The sequence below is a fragment of the Sturnus vulgaris genome, chromosome Z (genome assembly GCF_052056855.1).
Source record: "Sturnus vulgaris isolate bStuVul1 chromosome Z, bStuVul1.hap1, whole genome shotgun sequence".
Taxonomy (NCBI): Eukaryota; Metazoa; Chordata; class Aves; order Passeriformes; family Sturnidae; genus Sturnus; species Sturnus vulgaris.
Window position 1 is genome coordinate 37,743,993 of NC_142283.1, and position 23,214 is coordinate 37,767,206.

Consider the following 23,214-nt stretch of genomic DNA (forward strand, 5'->3'; position numbering starts at 1 on the left):
AAACAAAGTCTGGAGGTTTTCACTTGTTCTACTGGATCTGCTGGAGACGGGTAAGACCTGGTCAGTACCAGCTGATGTAAACAGGCACTGTTCTGCTGATCTGCTAGGATGTTTAAAATTCAGCTAACTTTTATGAATGCATAGTTAGTCTTTGCTCCAAAGCAAGTTGAAAATTCAGGGAGGATTCTCTAACATCTATGGATCTCTAATAAATGCAGTCCTTAAGGTCTGGATAAATAAAAACATATCATCTAGGAGAAAAACCAATTAAAAACCCTCACAGGCTTAGACCTTCAAGACATATTTAAAGAAATTTAGCCAGCAAATATCAAGCCTCTCATAAGTCATCTCCAGAGATAATAACAAAAGATCAGTCACAAGGGCCAGTCTTCTTTGAACAGATGAAGATGACATTAATTTCCCTGTAATATACAACTTTGTAGTGACTCACTAAGTAGTTAACTACATTAATAAGAAACCTCTAAATTCAGGGTAGATCCAGGAAGACTGCTCCTACTGTAAGACTGGCTTTAGCAGATATCTGCACTACATCTAGGGGCTGGGGAAGGCATTGACTCATTTACTGGCAGTGTACTGCAAAAACATCACCTGTCTGTTCCAGGCACACTGTGGAAAGACAAAGCTCAAGCAGGTTTTGAACACAACTGCCCTCTACAATTACTGTGGTAGTGGCTAGCAAGTCACTAAATTTGTCTTTTGGGGCAGCCAATATCATAACACTCTTGAGGTACTGAGTGCACTGGGGGGACTCTGTGTGCCTGTATGTGCATGCTACAAGATTTACTCTAGCGACAAATATTTGACATGGCTCGAGTTGACAGACAAGCCTTGAATAAATTCACATGAGACTTATGGGGGTGGACAAATCTGATTTTTTAACATACATAAGAACGCATAGGTTTAAAGTGTTGGGAAGTCAAAGCATTCAGCCAAAGCTCCAGTCTGCATCATATAGCTGACTGTTTCTCCTTAATAAAGACGACTCTGACACATTTGCTTTGAAATAGTTATTACAACTTTATACTGATTTTTTTCCACTGGCCAGAAACTTTCCACTGGCCTCTGCAGAAAAAAATCACGTGCTTTAGGCTTCTGCTTTTGTTTCCTGAGAGTGGAAGTCTCAAACCACTGCTGCTTAAAAGGATGATATCATTGTGCTTGACCGAAAACACTCTCAAAAGACCAAGAAAATCTACAAGTTCAGTTGCAGCACATATTTACATTAGGAGACCTTTTCTAAAAGCCATTTTTCAACTGCAAGGCATTTATTAGCTAATGCTTAGTTCACACTACCCATTTGACAAAATACCACCCAGATTACGGAGCAAGAAAAAACAATTGGATTTTCATGTGCTCACCCACAGTCTTTCAAGGACCACTGCAGTACACAAGCCACAGCATATTCATGACTTATTACAGATCCATACCACTTGAAGTGAGTATGGCAAAGCCCTTATTAGGCAGTGTTGTCTAAGAGATTAAACCCCACAGGAGCAATCTGAATTATCATTAAACGTTCCCCATCAGATCACATTCAAAACTGGGGAGATTTGCAGAGGGATATACAAACAGGTACTTCTATGGTATAAGACAGTCAGAAATGTCCCACTGGACTCTATTGTAAGGGCTGGGAACTTTCTGCCATTGCTCTTGTTAGCCTTTCCCAAACTGTGCAGTTCCTCTATGGGACAACTGCTGGCCTACCATGAGGAGAAAGCCTGGAAGGAAACTAGCATGCATGCAGTCAGAGGTACTGCTTCACTGCTGTTCTCAAACCAGCTTCTCCTGCCTCAGTTTCATCAGCCAGTGCAAAGAAAGCCTCAAGAACAGATGATGAGTCCCCAGGGAGCTTGTACACCGTATCCTGTGTCCCATAGTATTGTTGGTCAAAAGGCTCCAGAGAATGGATGCTGTTTAAGACATGGGTCATGGAATGCGACTCTTTTAAACACTTTTTTCATCTAATGGAGTGAACACTCAAGAGAAGAAGGGAAGTTTATCCTCTGTCTTGGGGCCCCATGAGCACACCCAGATTTTCAGCTGGGTTTTGATCTAAACAGCCAGCCTCAAGTAGGTTCTTACATGAAAAACAGTAAGGACACAGACTTTAACCTCCCTACCATACCTCCATGTGCCTGGCTCTGTTTTCTCATCCTACAGACCAGGCTAAATTGAAGTAATACAAAAGATCAGTGACAAAGCTAGAATCCTAGCATTTTTTAATAAGAATTTTATTAATAATATAAATTTAGTTAATAAATTTTAATAAGAAGTTCTTAACTGTTTCACTGCCCTTTGGGGAACACACTTGAGTGTTCTCGATAGAACTGAGGAGCACGTATGTAAAGTGTTTATTCCTTGCCTCTTTTTAAAAAAAGAAAGCAGTGCTGTGACATTTAGAGCACATGCATTTCATCATTTTAATTAATCACTTTAATTATTTTTTTTAAAACCTTGATTGTCTCTAACTTGCAAGTAATTACTGCATTTTTGAGAGCTACTTAGAACACTCAAGAATTTCACTGAGGCTGCAAATGCACAGACACTTTAAGCCAGCAGAACTGAGTGTTATGATCAGAGATCACTCACTCCCTGATCACAGGGCTCTCAATCTTGTACCCTCCCCTTCATATTTTAGCATAAATATTCATGTAAACATACAATCAGGTCAATCACTTTTAATCCGGATCAATTCCATGATGAAATTTACTGCATCATCTTGCAGAGGGAATGACGCATAGGAATGCAGAGGGGAAAAAAAACAAGCAGGTGGATGTCAGGCTAAGTCATATGTATTAAGCTATTTCAAGAAACCATAGTCATTTCACTGCCCAGATATCAGAGAGGCACAAATCTCTAGTTTACAATTCAAGCCCTTGGTGTTGAATTTACAGAGTTTTTGCACACAGTTCCAAGCCCTTGTATTAACCTTCTTGTACAGGGATGCTGCCTCTCCATAAATGATAAAACAGTGCAAACAGTGAAGCCTATGTCCAATTACACAAGCTAAAAGCCTGTCTCCAAATTGCTGTTGCACCTGCATTTGAATTGGCGCTTACTTTACTTAGTGAAATGCCTTGCTGTGAAGTACATCAAAGGGAGTAAGCAAAAAAAAAAAAAAAAAAAAATTTGCTGGCAGTGGTTTACAGACTCTGTAGCAGATACAGAGCATGCTATCTTCAGGGTGCATGTCCAAGATTTGACACACAATGCCTTCAATAGGATGTATGAAAAGCCTCCTTTGTTCATGAGCAGAAAGTTCTCTCTTTGTTCAAAGATGTTACTGCAGGTCAGGGCACTTTTTAGCCTCTAAAGACACTAAGTTTCAAATGTGTTGGTTGTGATCTTACAGTTAATTTATCCATTTTGCCTGGCCACACTGAAGCCAGTTAGTTTTTGTTTCACTCACTGATGCATTACAGCAGCTTAACTACAGGGTACACTGTACCACATTTCTGAGGAAAATGGTGGACCTTTACCAGACAACAGTGCACAGCAGGTTTAGAACTGCTGGCTTATGGACTCCAGCTTTTTTCCCCTTGAAGACAAGATCATGAGCCAGCTTCTCAAAAGCTCCCTAAAACTGCACATAATGTTTTAAATCTATACTGCTGTTGCCAAGAGGCACAGAGTGGCTTACGAGTGTTTCCTTTCACCAACAAACAATATAGACCTAAGAACAGACACTCAGTACCTCCTTCTGCCAGCTAAGCTGCAGAAGCTTCCATAAATAAGAAAACCAAGACTGAGTCTCCACAAGGCCCAGAAAACCAATTCTGAGTGGTATAAACCCCCTCAGACCCCAAAATTATAGCATCTTTGAATAGTTTAAAGTAAAATATGTATATATGTGCACATACACATGTGAAGATAAGAAACAAATTATTGCCATTCCTCCCTAAACAGCCCATCTATGTTACAATTTTAGAGCTGTTACCCCATGTCTTAATGCTTATGGGCTGTCTTGATCTTCCAGCAGGAAAGACAAAGTGTAGATGGACGACAAGTGGAAAACAGAAGATGAGCTGTAGAGAGATGAAGTCACTGACCGCTATGAAGTGTGTGGGAGAGTAATATGATTCCAATACTTGATAATGACCCTCTTTGACTGGGGACAAAGCCAAGCAAGTGGTACATGACTGAGTACTGAAAGGCTCCTTGAATCTGAAAACTTACGCAGCAGAAAATAGAATATTTGTTTTAGTGGGTAATACAGTTGGTTCTGTGGCCTTTTCATCACTCTACTGTCATTTCCAGCAATGAATTCCTCAAATTTCCATATTTTAACAGATATTGCAGATCTGTAGCAAAACATCACTGGATTTTCCTAAATCCAAGTCTGCTCTAGTCTCCTGTCACCCTGTAAATAATGTATTTTCTTGAAATTCAATGAATTCTTCCTCCAATACCCATTCCATTGGTTAATTTTTGAAACAGGACCTTAAAACTTGACTCTGCTTCATATGACTTAAACCTGCTTAGAGGTTGTAGCCTTTCAGTGAATAGAAGCTTCTGTACTTTGTGGCCCCATGCTAAGGGCAGAGGGTGGTGGTTTTAGTGCTCAGCACAAGCCAGGCTTATATCTGGGTTCATTCCAGTTGACAAAACATAGGGACAACCAAGATCCTGTTTGTTATTGTGCAGCATAAAGGCTTTCCTCTTGACAAACAGAACTGCAGACCACACACACTTATGCCCTGTAAGTAGCAGGCTGAACAGGAAGGATAAGAATGACAGGAAGATGCAATGTTGCTCATGCTCCTGTGACAAGGACCAACCATCTTTCTTCTTCCTAACTTGCCCCTAAGCAGTTCTGGAAACGTAGGGATGCATTGCTAGACTGAAAGACATGGAAAATGTGACTGTGTCAATGACAGACTCTCACTGGTGCAGCCAGTGAACTCACCTGAAGAGGCTTCAAAGGATTCAGGTTAGCACGGAAGGCTTGCTCGGCTGCATGGAGTTTTTCTTTTGACAAGTTGCAAATGAAGGCTTCAGAGTCCGTGGCTGCTGTCTGATTTTGGATCATAAGAAATTCAGGTGATGTCGAGCTATTGCAGAGATCTCGCAGTCGCATTCGATAGCCAGATACAATGACCTATGAAAGTGGGAAAAGCATGTAAGTCTGCCTTCATCTAAGACTCCAACAAAAATCATTGGCTGTTGCTCAGACAAAGAAAACCGTTCATAACACTTCCAGATAGAGGTGAGGGGGCATTCTTCTCTACAGGTTGAGCAGCCCTGATTCATACGCAACCTACTTCCAAGAAAAACCCTTCCCTGCTGAGAACATGGGAGAGAAGTCCTGGGGGAGGCAGGTCTCTCTTCACTTGCCTGCAAATATGCACAAAGCAGCAGTGATCCCGTCCTCCTCAGTAGCCGTTTCCTCCAACCAAGGGTACACACATTGCCTAACATTCCGTCTTCTGGGAACTGAGCCACAGGGAAAAACAAGGCTTGTGACCAGCTAGACACAAGTCTGGCAAATCTATGTGAAGGGCAAAAGACCTATGTCCCAAACTACTTAGATGTATCTGCCATCCACATTTTCTATGCAGTAATGATTCAGAATCATCTCCCTTAACTCTGAAGTATCTACTCACTAACTGCTGAGACAAACATTTTGCAGTGTTTTTGAGCAGATAATGTATCAGCAAAAAAAAGTTATCTTACTGGCAGTAACAAATGAGATAAGACCCTAGAGTTTTCCTTCACAGGTCTATTTTTCTTAAGGTAATGGCTTCCTTGTCAATAATGTTTCCTAATCCACATGCAATCATCTTATTAACAAAATAGATAAAATCCCTCTGAGTTATCACCAGATTGTTTCAGGTCTGATAAACAAATTCTTTTAATAAGGTCAGTTATCAACTTCATATTTGCTGAGCAACAAAGTCCATGTCAAAAAGCTGCATACTTCTCAAAGGTGATAAACAAGGAAAAACCCATAGTCTACTATTGGAAAGAAACTTTTGTTTGTCTTGGGGCTAGACAGATAGAACCATTTTACTGTAAATGCACAGGTAACAACAGCCATAGACTTAATTTCTTCTTTCTGTCGTTTCATAAGACCCAGTGTGCATTGCCCAATTTACAACAACAACTAAAGAGGCTTGATCTACATTCCAGAAGAGTTAGCAGCTTCTGAACCAGGCTGGTAAGTCCGAAATTTTTCATCTGTCAAAACCAAAGGGGTATGCACAATCTGGGGGGAAAAGTGCATTATGTTCAGGAAATAAGCAATCAGAATTGACAGGAAAGAGAAGGGATTTTTAGTGCAATACTTATGCAAACCTTTAACTTTGGTCTGTATCATATGCCCAAAATAGGATCTTTCAGTGCCACATAGCTCTCATGTCAAGCTTTCACGTCTCTCTCAAATTAAAAAGACTTGCCTTTTGAAAATCTGGAGTGCTTTTCTTCTTGCCAGCAGAGATACTACTACCAGTGTTATAGCCTACAGTTTATATTATATATAGCTTATGTTGAAAAAGAGATATTTTTGGGACACTGAAATAACACTCCCAGAACAAGCTTCCCTGGGTGGATATACAGAAAAACCAGTGTCTCCCAGTGCCTCAGCGTTCACTCACAAAAAAGTGAAAGTGACCAACCCTCCACCATTCTGAAAACGTCCAACTTTTTCACCCAGATTTTACACTCTTGGAGAGAAGCTGCCCCATTCGAGCAATGAGGTCCATAACGTGAAACCTTAGAAAAGACACTACCTACCCACTCAAGACTGAAACACCCAGCCTCGCCAAGTCAGCAAGCTCTCTAACCACCTGTGGTCACCTGAACCTATGGTGTCTTCAGTAGGCAAAAATACATGCTAAATGACAGGTTTAGTCCCCTAAGGACTCCCAAAGTGCCAGGCTCATGCCTGAAAGTAGTCATAGGTAATTGTTCTGTCCTTGGAACTTTTCCTGCTTCGTGAAACAGAGGTTTGTTCCAAGCAGAATATCCACTGGCCACTATTTACTCCTTACTGCTATTGAATACATCATGCTGCAGCACTGGCCTAGGACCTCATTCTGCCTTCAACTTTTCTGAGGGACAGGACCTATTCCCACCTCCAAGCCACATGAGAGCTGTCTGGCCACACCTGGACAACAGCAGCATACCAGACTTGATTACACAGCTGCCTGCCCACTGCTGATCCAGGCACCTTCCAAATCCCACACCCTTCTGAGCACACCTGCCACGACTGGAAAAACACAAGGCTGAGCCACTCAGCCCCAGGAAGCAACAGGCCCATCAAGACAAGGCTTTGGTCATTTTTATCTGTTTGCACTAATTTCGGTATGCTGAATACACAACCCTGCTGGAGTGTTGTCATTACAGTAACGCCAATGAACAATCCCATCTCCTTGGTGACTTCAGTTCCTTACTTGACTGCGTATCATAACTTCTGGTCTCACTGAACAACCCCAGGACACCAACAGACTGCAGAAGAAGGCTGTATTTGCCGTGAAAGGTTGGCATACTCTGGATAGGCCCTTTTACTATATGACTTCTGAATGAAGCTGTGACCCACTCATTCAGAGACCTAACAAATACTGCCTATTAATACTGAAGTCACTAGTCAGTTCAGCAGTGAGGTCAGATCTCCAAACCAGATCTCCAGCAAAATCAAAGACGTCCATTTTGTGAGTCAGATAAAGTCATTCTGCAGGAAGGGAGAGGTCTGCATCATTAGTTACCATCTGTATTAGAAAAGTGCTCAAAGAATATTTGATGGGCCACTGCTCTGCAGCTTAATGTCCTGGTGGTCCGATTAGCCCTTCTTGCCACCCTTGAGCACAGAATGCTGTTACAACTTAACAGCATCACTCCTGCTGCTTTAGCAGAAATCAGCCCAAGAATTACACAAGAGCACAGCTTGAAGCATTAAAGGAAGAACTAGGTGACAGCCTTTCACCACCCTTCAGACACATTATGTAGATAAAAGCGACTTTTTTTTCCTCCTTCCGTCTCCATATACAGCTGATACAGTATGGCAGTCACACAATGTATTTTTGCCTGTTTTTTTGCCTGTTTTTTTGCCTGGTTGGAAAATCTTTCTGCCTCTTCACTAACTTCAGGAGAACGACATGAATGCTGTTGCTGCAGTCTTCCAGTTACCCCCCAGAATCATCTATGGCATGATATAATAGTAATATAATTAGTTTCAAGTAAAACAAAACTTGCAGCTAAAATGGGAAAGACTTTTTTCTCTGCCTTACATTTTTTAGTAGAATGTATCCTTAACTTGTAAGATAACTGCATCAAACTGCACCAAAACAGAAGAACATGACAATGTGTTCAAAGAGGGACAGCATCTGTAACTACAGAAAAACAAAGACTAAAAGGACAATTAATCCATACCACTTTAATTAAAAGATCTGATATGGAGCCAAGGACCAAAACGGATTTCCTCCTCCTTTGGCATACCATCTTTTACATTCTTTCAAGAGAACCCTGGGTCTTCCTTTGAAGTCTGTTCTAACTACTGCATTAGAAAAGATGCTGCTGGACTAATTCATCAAGCCTAACAAAGAACACGTTACAAGCTTGACAATGACAGACAGACATTGCAAGATGGGGCTCTAGCCCACAGTCACCACCAGTAATGTTTATGACTGCAATCATGGAGCACTTAGGACAGCAGCACACTTGTACTACGTCATTTACAATGTGTCTGTCTTGATGCCTTGGCCACAAACCTAGAAGTAGAGCTCCTTCTGCTACACAGGAATGTAAGGCAGAGCAAGACCTAAAAACCCTGCTCCAGTCCAAGCTGAGTGACTAAATACAGTCAGAACAGCATTAGCAGCTTAATTAATGTTTTACTTCCATTAAAAAAAAAAAAAAAAAAAAAAAAGAGGAAGGAAGAAATGCAGTTAAGCATGACGGTACTGAGGTTACTATTTTCTTATGCAGATCAAAACATTTGCTCATAGGTTCCCAGTGTCCTTTTACAACTTAAAATCAAATATGACAGTCAATTAAGGGCAAGAGGGAAGAGTGAAGCAGGGAATACACTTTGTGTCTGTACAGCACCTAGCACAGAGGGGTCCAGCGCTACGGATCTTGGCACTACAGCTAAACAAACAATAGACAAGCATTATGTTAGGAGTTGAAAGTACTCTTCACCTGCTGGAGGTTGACCCCTGTATCCAGTAGCTCCTCTACTGCAGATGATGGCATGGACACATTATGATGGAGGAAGTCAGAGAATGTCTCATTGTCAATCAGGAAATCCCGAAGTTTCAAGTCTGGAAAATGACAAAACAAGCAAAATTCTGGTCACAGCAAAGCCAAAAGGAAACTCACGTGAGAGCACTGAACAGGAAAAGTCAAGCTGGCAAATGGGGGAGAGGGAATTACATAAACCATAGCACAAAAGGAAGAGGAGCTGCTGGTAAAGTGCTCTGAAGCTTGGCAGGCTTCAGAAATGTCAGTCTGTGATGTCTTGGTATCAAAAAACCCCTGAACCAACAACAGAAAAAGCAATCAAACTTCAAAACCAACTCTGATTAACGTAATTACTTCAGGTCAATTTGCTCGTATATACACAGAAGCAGGGCACACCAAGCTGCTCCCCTGATCTGAAACCTACTACAGCATTAGCACTTAATCCCTGTGTTGTTACTGAACATGGGACTGAGCTGGTACATTTGACCACCGAGAGATTTACTAGCCTTTAGTTAATTATGTTAACAGGTGATGTACTCTACCATAAATTTTGAAGTTTGACACATGCAGACACACAGGTATGATACAGAATCACAGGCAGATTTTGCTACTAGGAAACAATCTTAGCGACTCGAAATATAAAAATACATTTGCAGCATTATTTCCATTTTCTTTCCCAAGTGCTTCACCTTCTGAAGCCATTGGTGTCTCAGCTCTTGACTTTAAAACAAATGTGTATCTACATCACAGAAGAGAACCATCTGGAAATTATAATCCAAGCACACTATTAAAGCCCAAAAAACTGGATATTCAGGAGCTGACTCTCACAGCTGACACTGTTTTGCGTTGTTTTCTTGGGTTTTGTGTTTGGGTTTTTTGTGTGGTTTGGTTGGTTGGGGTTTTTTGTTGTTTTTTTGGTTTTTGGGGTTTTTTTTGGTTTGGTTTTCTGTTGTTTGTTGCTTTTGTTTGTTTTGGGGGGGAGGGAGCAGTGTTTAGTTTGGGGTTTTGTTGTTGATGTTTTATTTAAGAGACAGAGAAGAGAATTCATCTCCACCATGCTTAAACAAAGCAGCTATGCCAGGTGAGAGACCAAGTCCTACAGGATTTACCAGAGTGAAGATTTCCAGACCGAGGTAAGACAACAAGCTAGGTGTCATGGTGTATCTTCTACTCTAGGAAAACTTTAGCTTGCTCTAACCCAGAGCAAAGAGTGGAAAACAATGAGCTCTGAAGAGAAAGTAACAATAGGGAAGAACCAGGGGCTTGTACCTTCCCCCTCCTATAGGGGACAGCTCTAACAGCCGTCCCCCCACCTCTTATGCAGGAGTTTTTGCTTTGTCTTGTTTTTTTTTTTTTTTTTACTTTCGGTTGTGTCTTTTTGTTTGGTTTTGGGGTTGTTTGTTTGGGTTTTTTTGCTTTGTTTTTGTAGGGGCGGGTTGGTCTCCTCTCGGGCAGGTGCTGGTGTCCGCAGCAGGCCCCGGCAGGACGCGCGGGCCCGGGCCCGGGGCTGCTGGCGGAGGAGCCGGCTCGGCCCGAGCAACGCGAGCACACGGGGTTACCGACGGTCATTGCTCCCTCACCCACAGATCCTGTTACAAATTCCCCGCTGCCTCTCTGCTCCACACGAAAGAGTAAATCAGCGCCTCAGCTGAGGCAGCGCAGAGGTTACTCCGGGGCAAAAGTTTCTCCCTGGCCCTGCTGTCTCCCACGCAGCAGGAATATACTGGGTTTGAACACGCCGTGCAAACGCCCCACTCGAATCCCGCTAGCAAAACCCACCATCACCCCCCTTCCCTGCCCGGGGAAAGATCTGGCTCTGCAATAACACAAAACCGTCCTTTTCTTTCCAGCAGAGGCTAAAGCACCCTGCTTCACCGCAAGCGGAGGAAAAGCTTCCCCCACACCCTGATTCCTTGGATACGTCCTACATGTGCCAAACTCCCTGAACACTTCTGCAGCTTGTTTATTTTTTGGTGAGATCATCAACTGTTCAGAAAGTCAGATGGACAAAGGGGTGGCTGACTGAAGGCACACTGGCATGTAGACATCAGATATTCGCAAGCTTTTTCATTGAATCTTCCCCTACTTAAGATATCTTTTGAGCTTCATTAAAAGGGCCACTTGCCTCACAAAAAAAAGGTAGCAAAGAAACAATTCTTCCACTTTTCTGTTTCCTCAGTGATGTGTTCCTTTTGGCTTGGCTAGTCTATTTTATCTGGGTTTGACTTGGAGGTCTTTTGCCATATGGAGGCACGATTTTCTTGGTCAAGGAGATATTCTACAGGCAATTGCAGGAATGCAACCTCAGCTACACAGATTTCTGCTGACCTGCCTGTAATCATGAGGGGGAGTAACAAAGAGCCACCATCTTCTACAGCTGTAATTAACCAGCCCAGCATTAGCAGAGCATTCATTCCCTGCCTTTTTTGTCATGCCAAGCATTGCCAGACTCACTTAGCACTAGAATTTATTGAAAATCAATGCTGCCTTCCAAGGAATTCCTACAAACATCTAAATGGACTTTTATCACCATTTGGAGTAAACCATGAAGGAAACAGAACCAGGTTACTACAACTGTGTGGCAGTGGTTGGTTCCCAGACAGCTGATCATGAAGCCGTGACCACTACCCAAGACTACATGTGAAAGCTCTGCAAGACTAAGGGACTGAATTCCAACACCATGGTCCTGGCTGCTGTGCTCTAAGCACAAAGTCAGCCTTTTGCACCATGCATTTTCTCCACCACCCCATCTGGTCCTACTTCCAGGACTTGTGGGTCAGTGTCTTAGGCAATCCCTCTCAATCATGGAGGCATGCATAACAGCTTGCACATGAAACCACAGGAAGCACTAAACACTGCAATGCATCTAAATTCTTTATCTGGATACCTTAAAAAGTTAAGAGTTAACAGAGGTCTCCTCTCGAAAAAAGCCATTCTCATCCAAGATGACTGTTTGCCCATTAGGGCCTAAGAAAACAAAAGAGCATTACTTAGAAAAATGTCTCCAGAAATAGAAAGCAAAAGAAACAAGCAAGTCCTCTGAAGGTTATTACCAAGGTTACTTAATAATGCACACATTTGGAGTCGAAGAACACATTTTACCACCACAGGGCTACTACTGCAATATTTTCCAGCCATAAAATTTTAGACACACTATCAAGTTACTCAAATATACGAGACAAAATGTCAGCTCAAACATGATATAACTTGCGTGTCTCCCCTCTTGCTTGAGAGTGGCCGAGAGCATCACTACAGCCAGCCTCTGCAAGCTGCTGGGCACAGGCAGCACACTGGAGACCAGTCTCTCCAAGTACTTTGACATGGACATGCAGCCTCGCCTTGTTCCTGCTCTTCATCTTCAACAGAAAACTGAGGGAGCTGCAGCCCTGCAGGCTCCTCACCCCTAGCTGAAAACATACGTCCCAGCAAGCGAGCCAAGTCCTAGGCACAAATGGAGAGATAAACCTGAGGTCAGACTGAGCAAACACACTCAAAGACTGTCAAACCTGATGTGAACCATCTTGCTGATTCCGTGGTGGGACAGTCAGCAGAAATAAATCTGAGACAGCTTTTCCCCATTGGCAGGCTACTTTTGCATTTTCCGTCCTGACATCAAGGGAGCAATAGCAGAGAACAGAGGCTGCTGCTTATAAACCATAAAAATAACCTCCAAAACCAACAGGTCTGGCAGGGCTAAAATGCCTCCAGTTGTAATTAGCTACAGAAGGCTTCCAATTAGACCATCCCCATGCACATGAAACAAGCAGAAGAGATGTCCATATCTATGTGGGACAGAGAGAAAGATCCTTCATATGGTCACAATAAGGAAGCTTCCAGCACAAGTGAGAACTCCCAGACCTGGAGTTCTTGCGCCTTAACCACAAAATACCCCTTCCTCTTTGAAGTCACCAGTCAGGATTAGACAATCACACATGGCAGCATTTCATGGATATTGTTTTCACAAAAGGCACAGCTGTCCTTCAAACAAACTTTGGGGGCTGCATTCTGGGCATCAAAACCAGAAACTCTTGGATTTTCCTATTGCAGAGCATCTCCTACTGTAACACTGTATTACATCCTAAGATTTAAGTTTTACTGACAACCTAACCTTTTCTGGAACCTTCATGCCTCGGCACAGTGGTAGGCCAGTCAATCCTTGCTTAAGAATGAAATCTTTGTGACAAAAAAAACCAAAACAAACCCCAAGCCCAAAATGTATTAAAAGAGCTCAAGATAATCACGTGAATTAGTGAAGAAAAACAACCTCCAAGCTTGCTATATTACTGATTTATATGAACATCAAAATAAAAATATGCATTACAAAAAACCAGCAAATCAGTGCTATATGGGGGTCTGTTCCATGCAGATCAGAACTGAACATTTATTGTGCAGTGAAGGAAGTATCTGTGGTCCAAAAACCACAGGTTTTTAGTTTCCTCATTACAGAAACACATCCCCAGTTACTTTCATAAGCTCAAAAAGGTGGGTCAAAGTGCAAGAGAAGCCATGGGTGGGAATCAGTATTAATCTGCTGATTTTACTACAAGTATGATCATAACATGTCCCATAGTAAGTAGTGACAATTTCTAACAGTACTGCAAAGATCCACAGATAAGTGAAAAGAAGAAACGCTTCTAGGGGCAGGTTACAGAACAAGACTCTTGAACTTCTCTCCCACTCTTTCTTCCTTCACTGAGAAGCACAGACATCTCCTACTTTCCTCCAGAAACTTAACGAGGCAGTGTCTTTTAAAATTAAACAGCATAGGAAAAAACAGAACCCCACGGAAATTGTGGCTATGTTTTCATATCCTGATACACTGCATTCTAAAAATAAAAGGCATGCAAATGGTATTCAACCTTATCTCAATCCACTGTAGAGTACAAAGCTCACCAGGTCTCACATTAACTTGTGGGGTTTCTGCCCAAAGTGTTAGTGCCCATAATCTACAATATACCAGATTTCAGCCATTTTAAAGCTAACAAGCTCAATGAAAACACTGTGACAGTCCAATCCACTTCCCAGCTTCATATACCTTAAGTCCCTATAAAAACAAATGAAGTGAAGGGCAGGGGGAACTTCATGCCTTAAATTAATTCAGCAGCTAAGAGGAAACCAGGGCAATGTGTCTGATCTACAGACATAGCCTTTTGTCATCATGAGAGTTCTCTCTACTGATTAAACACGCAAGAGTGAAAACAATTACATTACTTTCTTTACATTCATTGCAGTTGGGGAAACTTGCTAGCCTTTGGCTAAGCCTGTATTCATCATAGCCAAATATCAACACAACACAAGCTGGAATTAAGTTCTGACCCTTATTTCTTCTCACAGAGACTGCTCATAGGGCAACTCAATCATTTTTGCAACAGCAACTAAAGCATCAAAGCAAGATGAAACAGTGAGACAGGATGAGGCATGAGAAACTTTAGCTTCATTCTTCAGAATCAGCAAGGTTCCACAAGTGCCCAAAGGAGACAAAAAAAAAGTTCCCAGCTCAACACCTGTCTCCACCAATTAACACAAGGAGCAAAGCAACGAAGAATGTCAAGCAAGCAAACAAGATATTTTCTTGTCCCTCTTCGAAGACGTCAGATTCACAGCTCCCCATTCAGGTAAAACTGCACTTCTACAGGAAGGGAAGGCCCAGCCTGATTGCACAGCTGGCTGTCAAGTCTGTGCAAAACTGTGTGTCCAGGTGTGACTGGAGAACAAGATCAGAAGGCACTCTGGTCACACAGGCCTGCTTCACACAGGGCACTACTTCTTCACGATCATACTTCCAGCAACAGGAGATTTGGACAACATAAGCCCATGGAGATGCTGAAGCTGAGACCAGGAGCAGAAGCTCCAGCTCCAGCAGCTGACTGCATTTACTAGCAGCACACATGACCACTACAAAGATTCTGGCTAGAAACCTATCTTTCAGGAAATCCTCACATAGTGAGATGACCAAGGCAGAAAAATCAAACGCTTACATAGAGTTACCTTGTACACTGGAAGTTTGTATTAATTTTTCATTATCTGGGAAGTATTCCTCTTGAATAGGTGACAGGTGCACTTGAACACACAGATTGATTTTCACACTCATTACCTATCACTGTGCTTTAATGACAAAAGATGTCTGAAGCTACTTCCCATAAAAATAAAAATGGGCTCTCAAATAACTTCAGAGAACCAAAGACTGAATGACTTGGAATTTTACGACCATCCAGAGTAAACTGACAACCATCCAGAGGAAACAGCAACCTCCTAATGGTGAACCATGCTACTGTACCCTAGCAATGACCCTGACTGACATTGTGAAAAGCAAACTTGCCCAAAGTGCTGGGCAAGGTTTTCACCTGCCTTGATTATACTCCTAGCCTTCGACAACACATTTGAAAAGCAGGATAAAGTATTTTTTAAGGTTTTTGGTCTTGTTTTTTTTAGCAGTTACTATGTTTTAATTATTCTTTTCCTCTAGGGCAGCTTTCCCGCTGTGAGGTGAGAATAGCTCTCAGAGCTGCCGTGTATGTACCTATTAATGCTGGCAAAAGCTAAACTGCCCTCTGAAAAGGTTGGACAGCCAAACCCTGATTTGCTTACAAGAAATCAAGCAGCTCAGCAGGCCTGTTGTGCAGGATTGACTAGTGTGAAAATACAAGCCTAATTTGCTCACATTCAAAGTGCTGCTCCTTCTGCAGCCATGGCCTGACCTGTTTTTACAGCAGGCTACAGCTCTCTGCTCTAAAGCCATCACACATCTGCCTCTGCAGACACTAGATAATACCAAAGTGAACACCCCATTAGCAGGGCCCATCATTTTCGTATATCTTCCATGCCAAATGGTGACGTGAGTAAAGAGGAGGAAGCCTGCCATCCATCTCCAGCAGCTAGCATCTCTCCTGAGAGAAAGGGAAATGCTGTGCAACAGCCTAGGTCTTCCCTCTCAACTTGGGACTGTGACATTGGGACCACCTCCAATCCTCTCTAAGTCATTATTTTTGCTTAGAAGAGCTTTAAATATAGTCCAGCACAATTACTTTGGCAGAAAGCACAGCTCTCAGCATGTACTAAAGCACATACACAAACCAGTCCTCAGCTAACCTTCACTGGGGGTACACTGACTCCAGGCATGCATTGCCCATTAAGCTGAGATCCCACCTCTGCCCTGCGTGGGAAGCCAGCAGCAAACACAAGGCTAATACATCCCTCTGTGCAGCTGTTTTGTGCAAGACAAGAGAAGGATTCTGCCAAGAAAGCCAAGACACAGGGCACAGAGGCAAAAGCCTCAGCCTGCCAGCAAACACAGCCTGCAGAGCTCCTGCTAAGGAGGGGCACACCCAACCACCTCCCTAAGCCCCACATTATGCCTCAGAACAGATATTCTTGTGACTTTCCCTGCTGCAAGGCAAATTCTGTTATCTGCACAGACAACCGTGAAATAGAGCTTGCCAATGAAAAAAGGAGAAAGAAATTATGAAGACTTCTAACAGTGCAAAAAAAATTAAGCAGGCTTAAAGGAAACACCCTAAGAATAGTCATTGTATTGCTTTAAGAAGCAAATTCTGAGCAGAGCTCCAAACTGCATGGCATTATAACTAATCGAGAATTCTCCTGCTAATGTGCACAAAATAAGGACAAACTGCAAATTTCTTGGGCTCTGAACTGGCTTGTCAGTCACAGATGACAGACCACAGATGTGACAATATAGAATACTTCATTATTACAACAAAATTACTTTCAGGAGTAGTAAGCTGAATACATTCAGGGATGGTATAAACTATGGAGAAGGCCCTCCAAAGGTCAAAGTCAGCTCAGGGCAAGATGGCTTCTTCCACAGCAGAAAGTAACACTTTGCTGTTAAGAGTGGATTTTCACTGCACTAGGAATATTATGCCCCGGATAATATGCAGGTTTTAGATGTTTCAAAACATCAATTCACAAGGTAAAAGATATTAAAAAACCCAAAGGTATTAAAAAACCCAAACAATAGAGAGACTGAAAATCAAATGCCATGGTCACATCCAATCACATACCACGATTGTATTGGCAAACAAGGAATGGCACTGTGCTATTAAAAATGCATGGAACTAAACAAAAGTTGAAAGAGTAAGCTGTGACCAAGAAGGACTCTGTCCAGATTTCCTTGTACTTGCTCAAGTGACAGGAAATTTAGTAGAAATTCCAATCACAGGATAAAAGCAGGGCTGGAAATTTTAATCAAATGACTATTACAAACAGCAGAAGTGTTTTCATAAGCTGGCTATGTAAGCATACATCTGTGAGACTGCTGGTTCAAATGCAACCAGAAGACACTTACATGAGAATCGTTCAGAACCCCCAAAACAAGCAGGCAGAATGATTCCAGCAGTATCTTCCTACTTGAAAAATTATCACAGCACCACCTTATCCAGTTTGAAGAACTCCCATGAAACTGGCATGGGTAATGATGAACCTTAAGCAAAACAGCAGGCAGAACTTTCCAAGATCAAAGCACCCTGACTGTCCTGCACTTGTATTTGTTCCTCCTTACACAGAAAGGCTGATGAGAAGAGAAAAAACTACCCCTCCCTTGGGTGTGAAAGCTCATCCTGCCAGATATCTGTTCCTCTTACTTGTCACAAATTCAGGGAACCTGACTGGCACTTGACTTATTCTAAAGTATCTTGCTAAGATACCAAGTCTGCAGTCAGCAGATCATAGTAGTTCTTACTTTTTCTACATTCAGGAAGACCTGACACTTCTGAATTTAGTGCCAAGTCTCCTTATCTAGCACACTGCAACATAAGCTACCTTCAGAATAAAGAGTAAAACCAATCAAAAAATGCTGAAGATTACCAACAATAAGCCAATCATTATACTGCACTTAGTTTAACCAGGAATACCATCTACTTCCACTGAAAACATATCTACATCTAAATTATTTCAACCTCCCATGATTCCTCCCTACACTTCAATTTCATTGGTCACTGCTAAGTTACCCTTACGGATACCTGTTTGGGTTTGCTTTTGAGTCTCAAGTCCAATAGAAGGGAATAAAACCCTCAAACTTCAGCACTAAAGAAAAGACTAGGTTTTCTGCACCTAGTTTAGGGCAACCTTCGCAACCATTCAAGCCCTTCACTACTGTAAATCAAGACTGTTGAGGAATAGCACTTCAAAATAATTGAAGAACTTTCTTAATCTTTGGGAAAGACTGAAAAACAAATGCTTAGTAGATAATGACTGCCCAAGTTCACATAAAGTTGTGGCTGGAAATCATGTATCTCATATTCTAAGTGAGACACTATACTACACTACATCAGGATGGTCCCAACAGACCCCATCTTGGTAATGTCAGGAGCTCATCCTACTAGCTGGTTTTCTACTGGACTGTCAATATACTAACCAGTCCTTCCCTTCAGTACTGACATAACTTGCTGGCTGAAAATACACCCTGGAGCATTTGCTGCCACTCTGTTTTACATAGAGGACTGAATTACTTCACACAGAAAAGAGAAGTGCCTCCTTGTACTTTAAGAACCTGATTCTGCGTACCAGAGTCACAAAGAACTGCAAGTACTTGAAGAAAACAGAGTATGTACTGCTGGAGAGGTCTTAGGCATTATTTCTCTGGATATACTGGTAAAATTCCTTGCAATTTAAGACAGCAGCAGAGAGAACATGAAAAAGAAGGAAAAAGACCAGGTAGATGAAGACTACTGTTGGGACAATGGACTTCCATCTCCACATCACATCTCAAATGTCAATGTAACTATTTTTTTCCCTGCTGTTCTGAAGTAGCTTTTTGTTGGGTAGGCAGCAGTGCTGCTTTCCTAAGGAGGTGGTTGGCACAATTCAGAACAGGCACTCAGACTTCAGATATTGCTATCTTTGCAGTAAGCTGTCTTTGCTCCATCAGCAAATCTTCTGGCACACATCTATGCTCAGTCAGCCTCAGATATGCACCAGTTGTGTTTCAGCTGTACCTGTTAGAATAGACAGAGTAAGACCTCCAAAGATATAATAGTTTATGCTTAAGTCCTGACTGTCTGTAGGTACATAAACCTTCTGACAATGTCAAGAAAATTACATGTAAATATACTACCTCAGGTAGCATGTACCTCTAAAGATACGTTTAGAAGAGCAGAAAGGTTCAGGAAGAGGGGAAAAAAATCACCACAAAACACCAAAACTCACAGGAAAGGGTCCTATTTTAAATCCTTTTAAAGGGTCTTTTATTGCACCATTCCAAAAACTAAAGCTAAATTAGAAAGGGAAGGAAATTCTGGCTGTTTACAGAGGATGTGTGTCACAGAACAGCATGAATCTCTCCCACATACAGCACACAGCGTGCTGCCAGGTCAGCATAAAAAAAAGAGCTAGGGAAAGATCTTCACCTAATAGATGAGCTACATTCCACTAAATTTTCAGGGCTACACTAATTTTTTATCAGCTGAGAATTCCTGATACACAGGCCTAAGCAATATGCAGTTTTAACAAACTTTGTTAATTATTGACACTTAGTAAATACATAAGGATATGCCTATTTTTTTCAATTCTGCAGCTGTTGCATTTAAATCAATGGATTTTTTCCAGAATTTTGAAAACTAAACATATTAAAGTATAAGCATAAAACCCATAAAGTGAATTAAAAAACTTATTTCAGACAATTCACAACTACTGCTCAATAAAACACAGCAACAGCAACAAAAAAAAAAAAAAAAAAACAACTCTAGGGTTGGAAGTGGACAATGTCACATTTTAATGAAGAAATTCAGCAAGAGGTGGCAGAATATTTTGCTTCATTTTATTCAGGATTCTGGTATTACTTATCTTATGACCACAAAATATTCAAATAGAATATGAATATGAAAGACTGCCCAGAAACTGAACTGTCATGGATTTTCAAGAGAATTGGGCAAGTAATGCTGTCCTCTTGCTTGTGTAAAAAAGAACGTGATTCACCATCAACATTTTTTAAAAGCCATCAACTTTTATTGCATCCTGACTGCATTGAAAACTGCCACATCCTACTGTGTTTGAGAATGAGGACAGCTGTTTATTTATTTAGCTCACAGGAATGCTGTAAAAATTAGGTAATAAGTGTTTGTAACGCATGCTGAAGATAAAATGTATTATTACTACAGATGGCTCCAAAGCTGAATATTAACTTGAGAGATATGGGAGGTCAGACCCAAATTAGGCACTCTGGCCTCAGTACCAATCAAACACAGAAGTGTACAGAGCTTTGTCCAAATGGGGCGATTTCATAATCTCCACTCTCATGAGAGCTCAGGCCCACGGAAATCCCCTGAGAAAGCTGAACTTTTCATCAGATAACAGTGTTACAGATTTCCTAGGGGACTACTAACACTAAGCTCAATGTGGAAAGTCTCTATCCAGCTGTCTCAACCAACCTCAGACTGTAGCTTAAATAAACCCAATGCAATCTTCCACAAATCAGGCAAGTTTTTAAGATTCTGAGATTAGAAGTCAATGAAAACAAATGTAGAATTTGCCAGAGTGGAAAACAGAAAATAAATGCAAATTGAAGCTTAAACAGCCAAAGTTTTGGCAACACAGTCCTGACATTTAAAAGCTGTACTGACAAGGCTACATACAAAGAAGGAGATAAGAGCAAAATATGAGAGATTTAACTGTTCACTTAACACCCTCCACTTTATTTGCTGGTTTAAAATAAAAGTCAGTGTTGACAGACAAGGCTAAAGACTAAAGAAAACACTCAGAACTTCTAAAGATCTTCCTACCCCTGCAGCACATACTAATTACTGATGAGTACAGTATGCAATTCTTGTTTTTTCGTTGTGTTTTTATCTAGACAAGTTAAGAAAGATAATTAAGAAATTGCAATTTGGCATCTACTGGAATAGCTCTGCTAATTGTAGTTACGGGTGCTGTTGACTCCCCAGCATGCAGGTCAGACCATGAAATGGCACCATCAAGCTAGCTGGTTCCAAAGTAACCATAACGCCAGTGCAGCCTCATGCTGACAAGCTTGCAGTTTTCCTTAACAGGTTTCATACAGTCTTCTGCAATGGGATTCTCAGAAATGTTGTTCTCAAGCTCCTGTCACCTAGAATAATTCAGACACTACAGCAAGGCCAGATTTAATGTAACTACATATGCTTTTTCAATTCCCCATTCAAAAAGATTTCAGTCTTGCTCTACTGCATCCATGCATATCTACCTAAAATCCAAGCTGGTGTAATTCTAAACGTCTGCCTTCAAAACTGCCTCTGTACAAAGGAAGTTTAGACCAAAAGAAGCCACTAAAGCCCAGTTCTACAGGATCAGACTACTGCAATACACATTATGCTATATGTGTTTACTCATCTCAACCTCTAAGCAAAGTCACATAATAACAACTGTTCATGAACAGTCTCATGGAAAACAAGAATGACTCTCCTGGAAACAGATTTTAAAGTACAGCAGACCTTTGTACCTTGACCTCTATCAAGATAATTTTATTAGTTTAGTCACATCCTTTGATTCCAAATAGTAAGGAAAGCAGAAGCAGGCTCTGTTGAAGGTGATAGTTCTTTATCTAGTTATATTATAGTACAGGATGCTATTTTTTGAATTATGCAAATACCATGCCACTTAACTAATTAAAGCTATGTGCCAAACTGCCCAATAAAAAACCTAGGACCAATGCTGCCATAAGAAGTCTTTTCTACCTTTGCCTGTCTCTTGACTGTCAGCCTTCCAGTTTCAGCTGAGGACAGAAAAAATAACAGACCCATTGGATTCACATAGAGACTTTGTCCACAAGTTGTAGTAAGGAACTTAAAGCTCCATTCCAAGAAGGTTTTCTAAATGTTTTTCCAGAAGATCTGCAGTTGCCTAAACAATTTCCATTTACTTAAAAAAAATAAACTCTAAGGACATACATGTCTGTGCATGTTCAGCAGCACAGAGATTTCAAAAAAAAATTAATTAGGCAAATGCAGAAAAACTGCCATATGTACCTGAATCTCCTACCCCATCAACATGGCACACCACAATCTGTGTGCAACTCAAGTACCCAGCATTGGCCACTTCTTCCACTTGCCCATTGTGACAGGCTGCATCTGACCATAGCAGAAATCACAGTGATTCCCACACAGTCCCAGACTCCCCTTCCTGGATAGATGTTTTGGGCTAGGAGGCAGCAGCAGCCAGGAATGCCCTAGGGACTTCTGCTGAGGGCTAGTGCAAGGTAAGTGATACTGAAAACACAACAGTAAAGTAGCCTTCCTACCTACCCCAATAAATCAAGACCTTTCTACTGATACCACAGGGCAGCATTTTGGCAACATTTTTCCCCTGGCTTAAAAGAAAGGCAAGGACATGAATGCCACTGTGGAGCACACTATCAGAGAACCCAAGTGTGTATTTATGTGCAGCAACAGGAATGTCACCCTGCCACAGCTGGTATTAGCAGGTGTTTCTGGGTGTGAAGGCCACCAGGACATATGGTTTGCCAGGCTTCATTCTAGCCTGGCTGGTTTTTGCTAGGATTCTTCCCAAAGGAAGTCAGGGAGGAAACCAGTTTAATTAGGCAGGCGTAAGCAAGTATAAGAATCAATCTGAATGTTTAGCTTGAGGGTGTGGGTTCAATTTTGTTTGGGACAAGACACTGAGGAGGGAGCTAACCATCACCTTAATGTCACCTAGCAGATAATGTATGATATCCTGTTTCTCTGAGCACCCTGTAATCATGCAGTAAAAACACATGCATCAGAAAACCTCTCCAAAGACTGCTCTTTAGCCCAAGCCCTCTACCATCCTTTACCTGTTAAATAAAAGAAGCATTAATAGCACTGACCAGACAGGCTGCAAACTCCTTTAGTCTCAACATCTCTGTGCAGCAGAGCACTGCAATATCAGCAAAGAATGCCACCCAGCTGACATTTCTCTCTTACCACAAACAATACTAACAGGGCACATGTGGAATAATAGTCCAAGATCTGATGCAATTTCTTAGGTGATGTTTGTTTCCCTCTGCCTATTTCATTGCTTCATTTTTGTTTAGTTGGGCTGGCTTCA

General features: G+C 41.6%; 1 protein-coding gene across 2 annotated transcripts in view; it reads right to left on the bottom strand.

Annotated features, from left to right (window-relative positions):
- The window catches only part of ABCA1 (ATP binding cassette subfamily A member 1), an 89,465-nt gene that overhangs the window by 37,053 nt on the left and 29,198 nt on the right, over positions 1-23,214 (bottom strand). For both annotated transcript variants that reach the window (XM_088156217.1, XM_014882373.2), the window contains exons 6-7: positions 9,157-9,278; positions 4,928-5,119 (exon numbers count right to left, since the gene is read on the bottom strand). In XM_088156217.1, the coding sequence (XP_088012343.1) occupies positions 4,928-5,119; positions 9,157-9,278 (314 nt within the window). The remainder of the gene's footprint in view (positions 1-4,927; positions 5,120-9,156; positions 9,279-23,214) is intronic.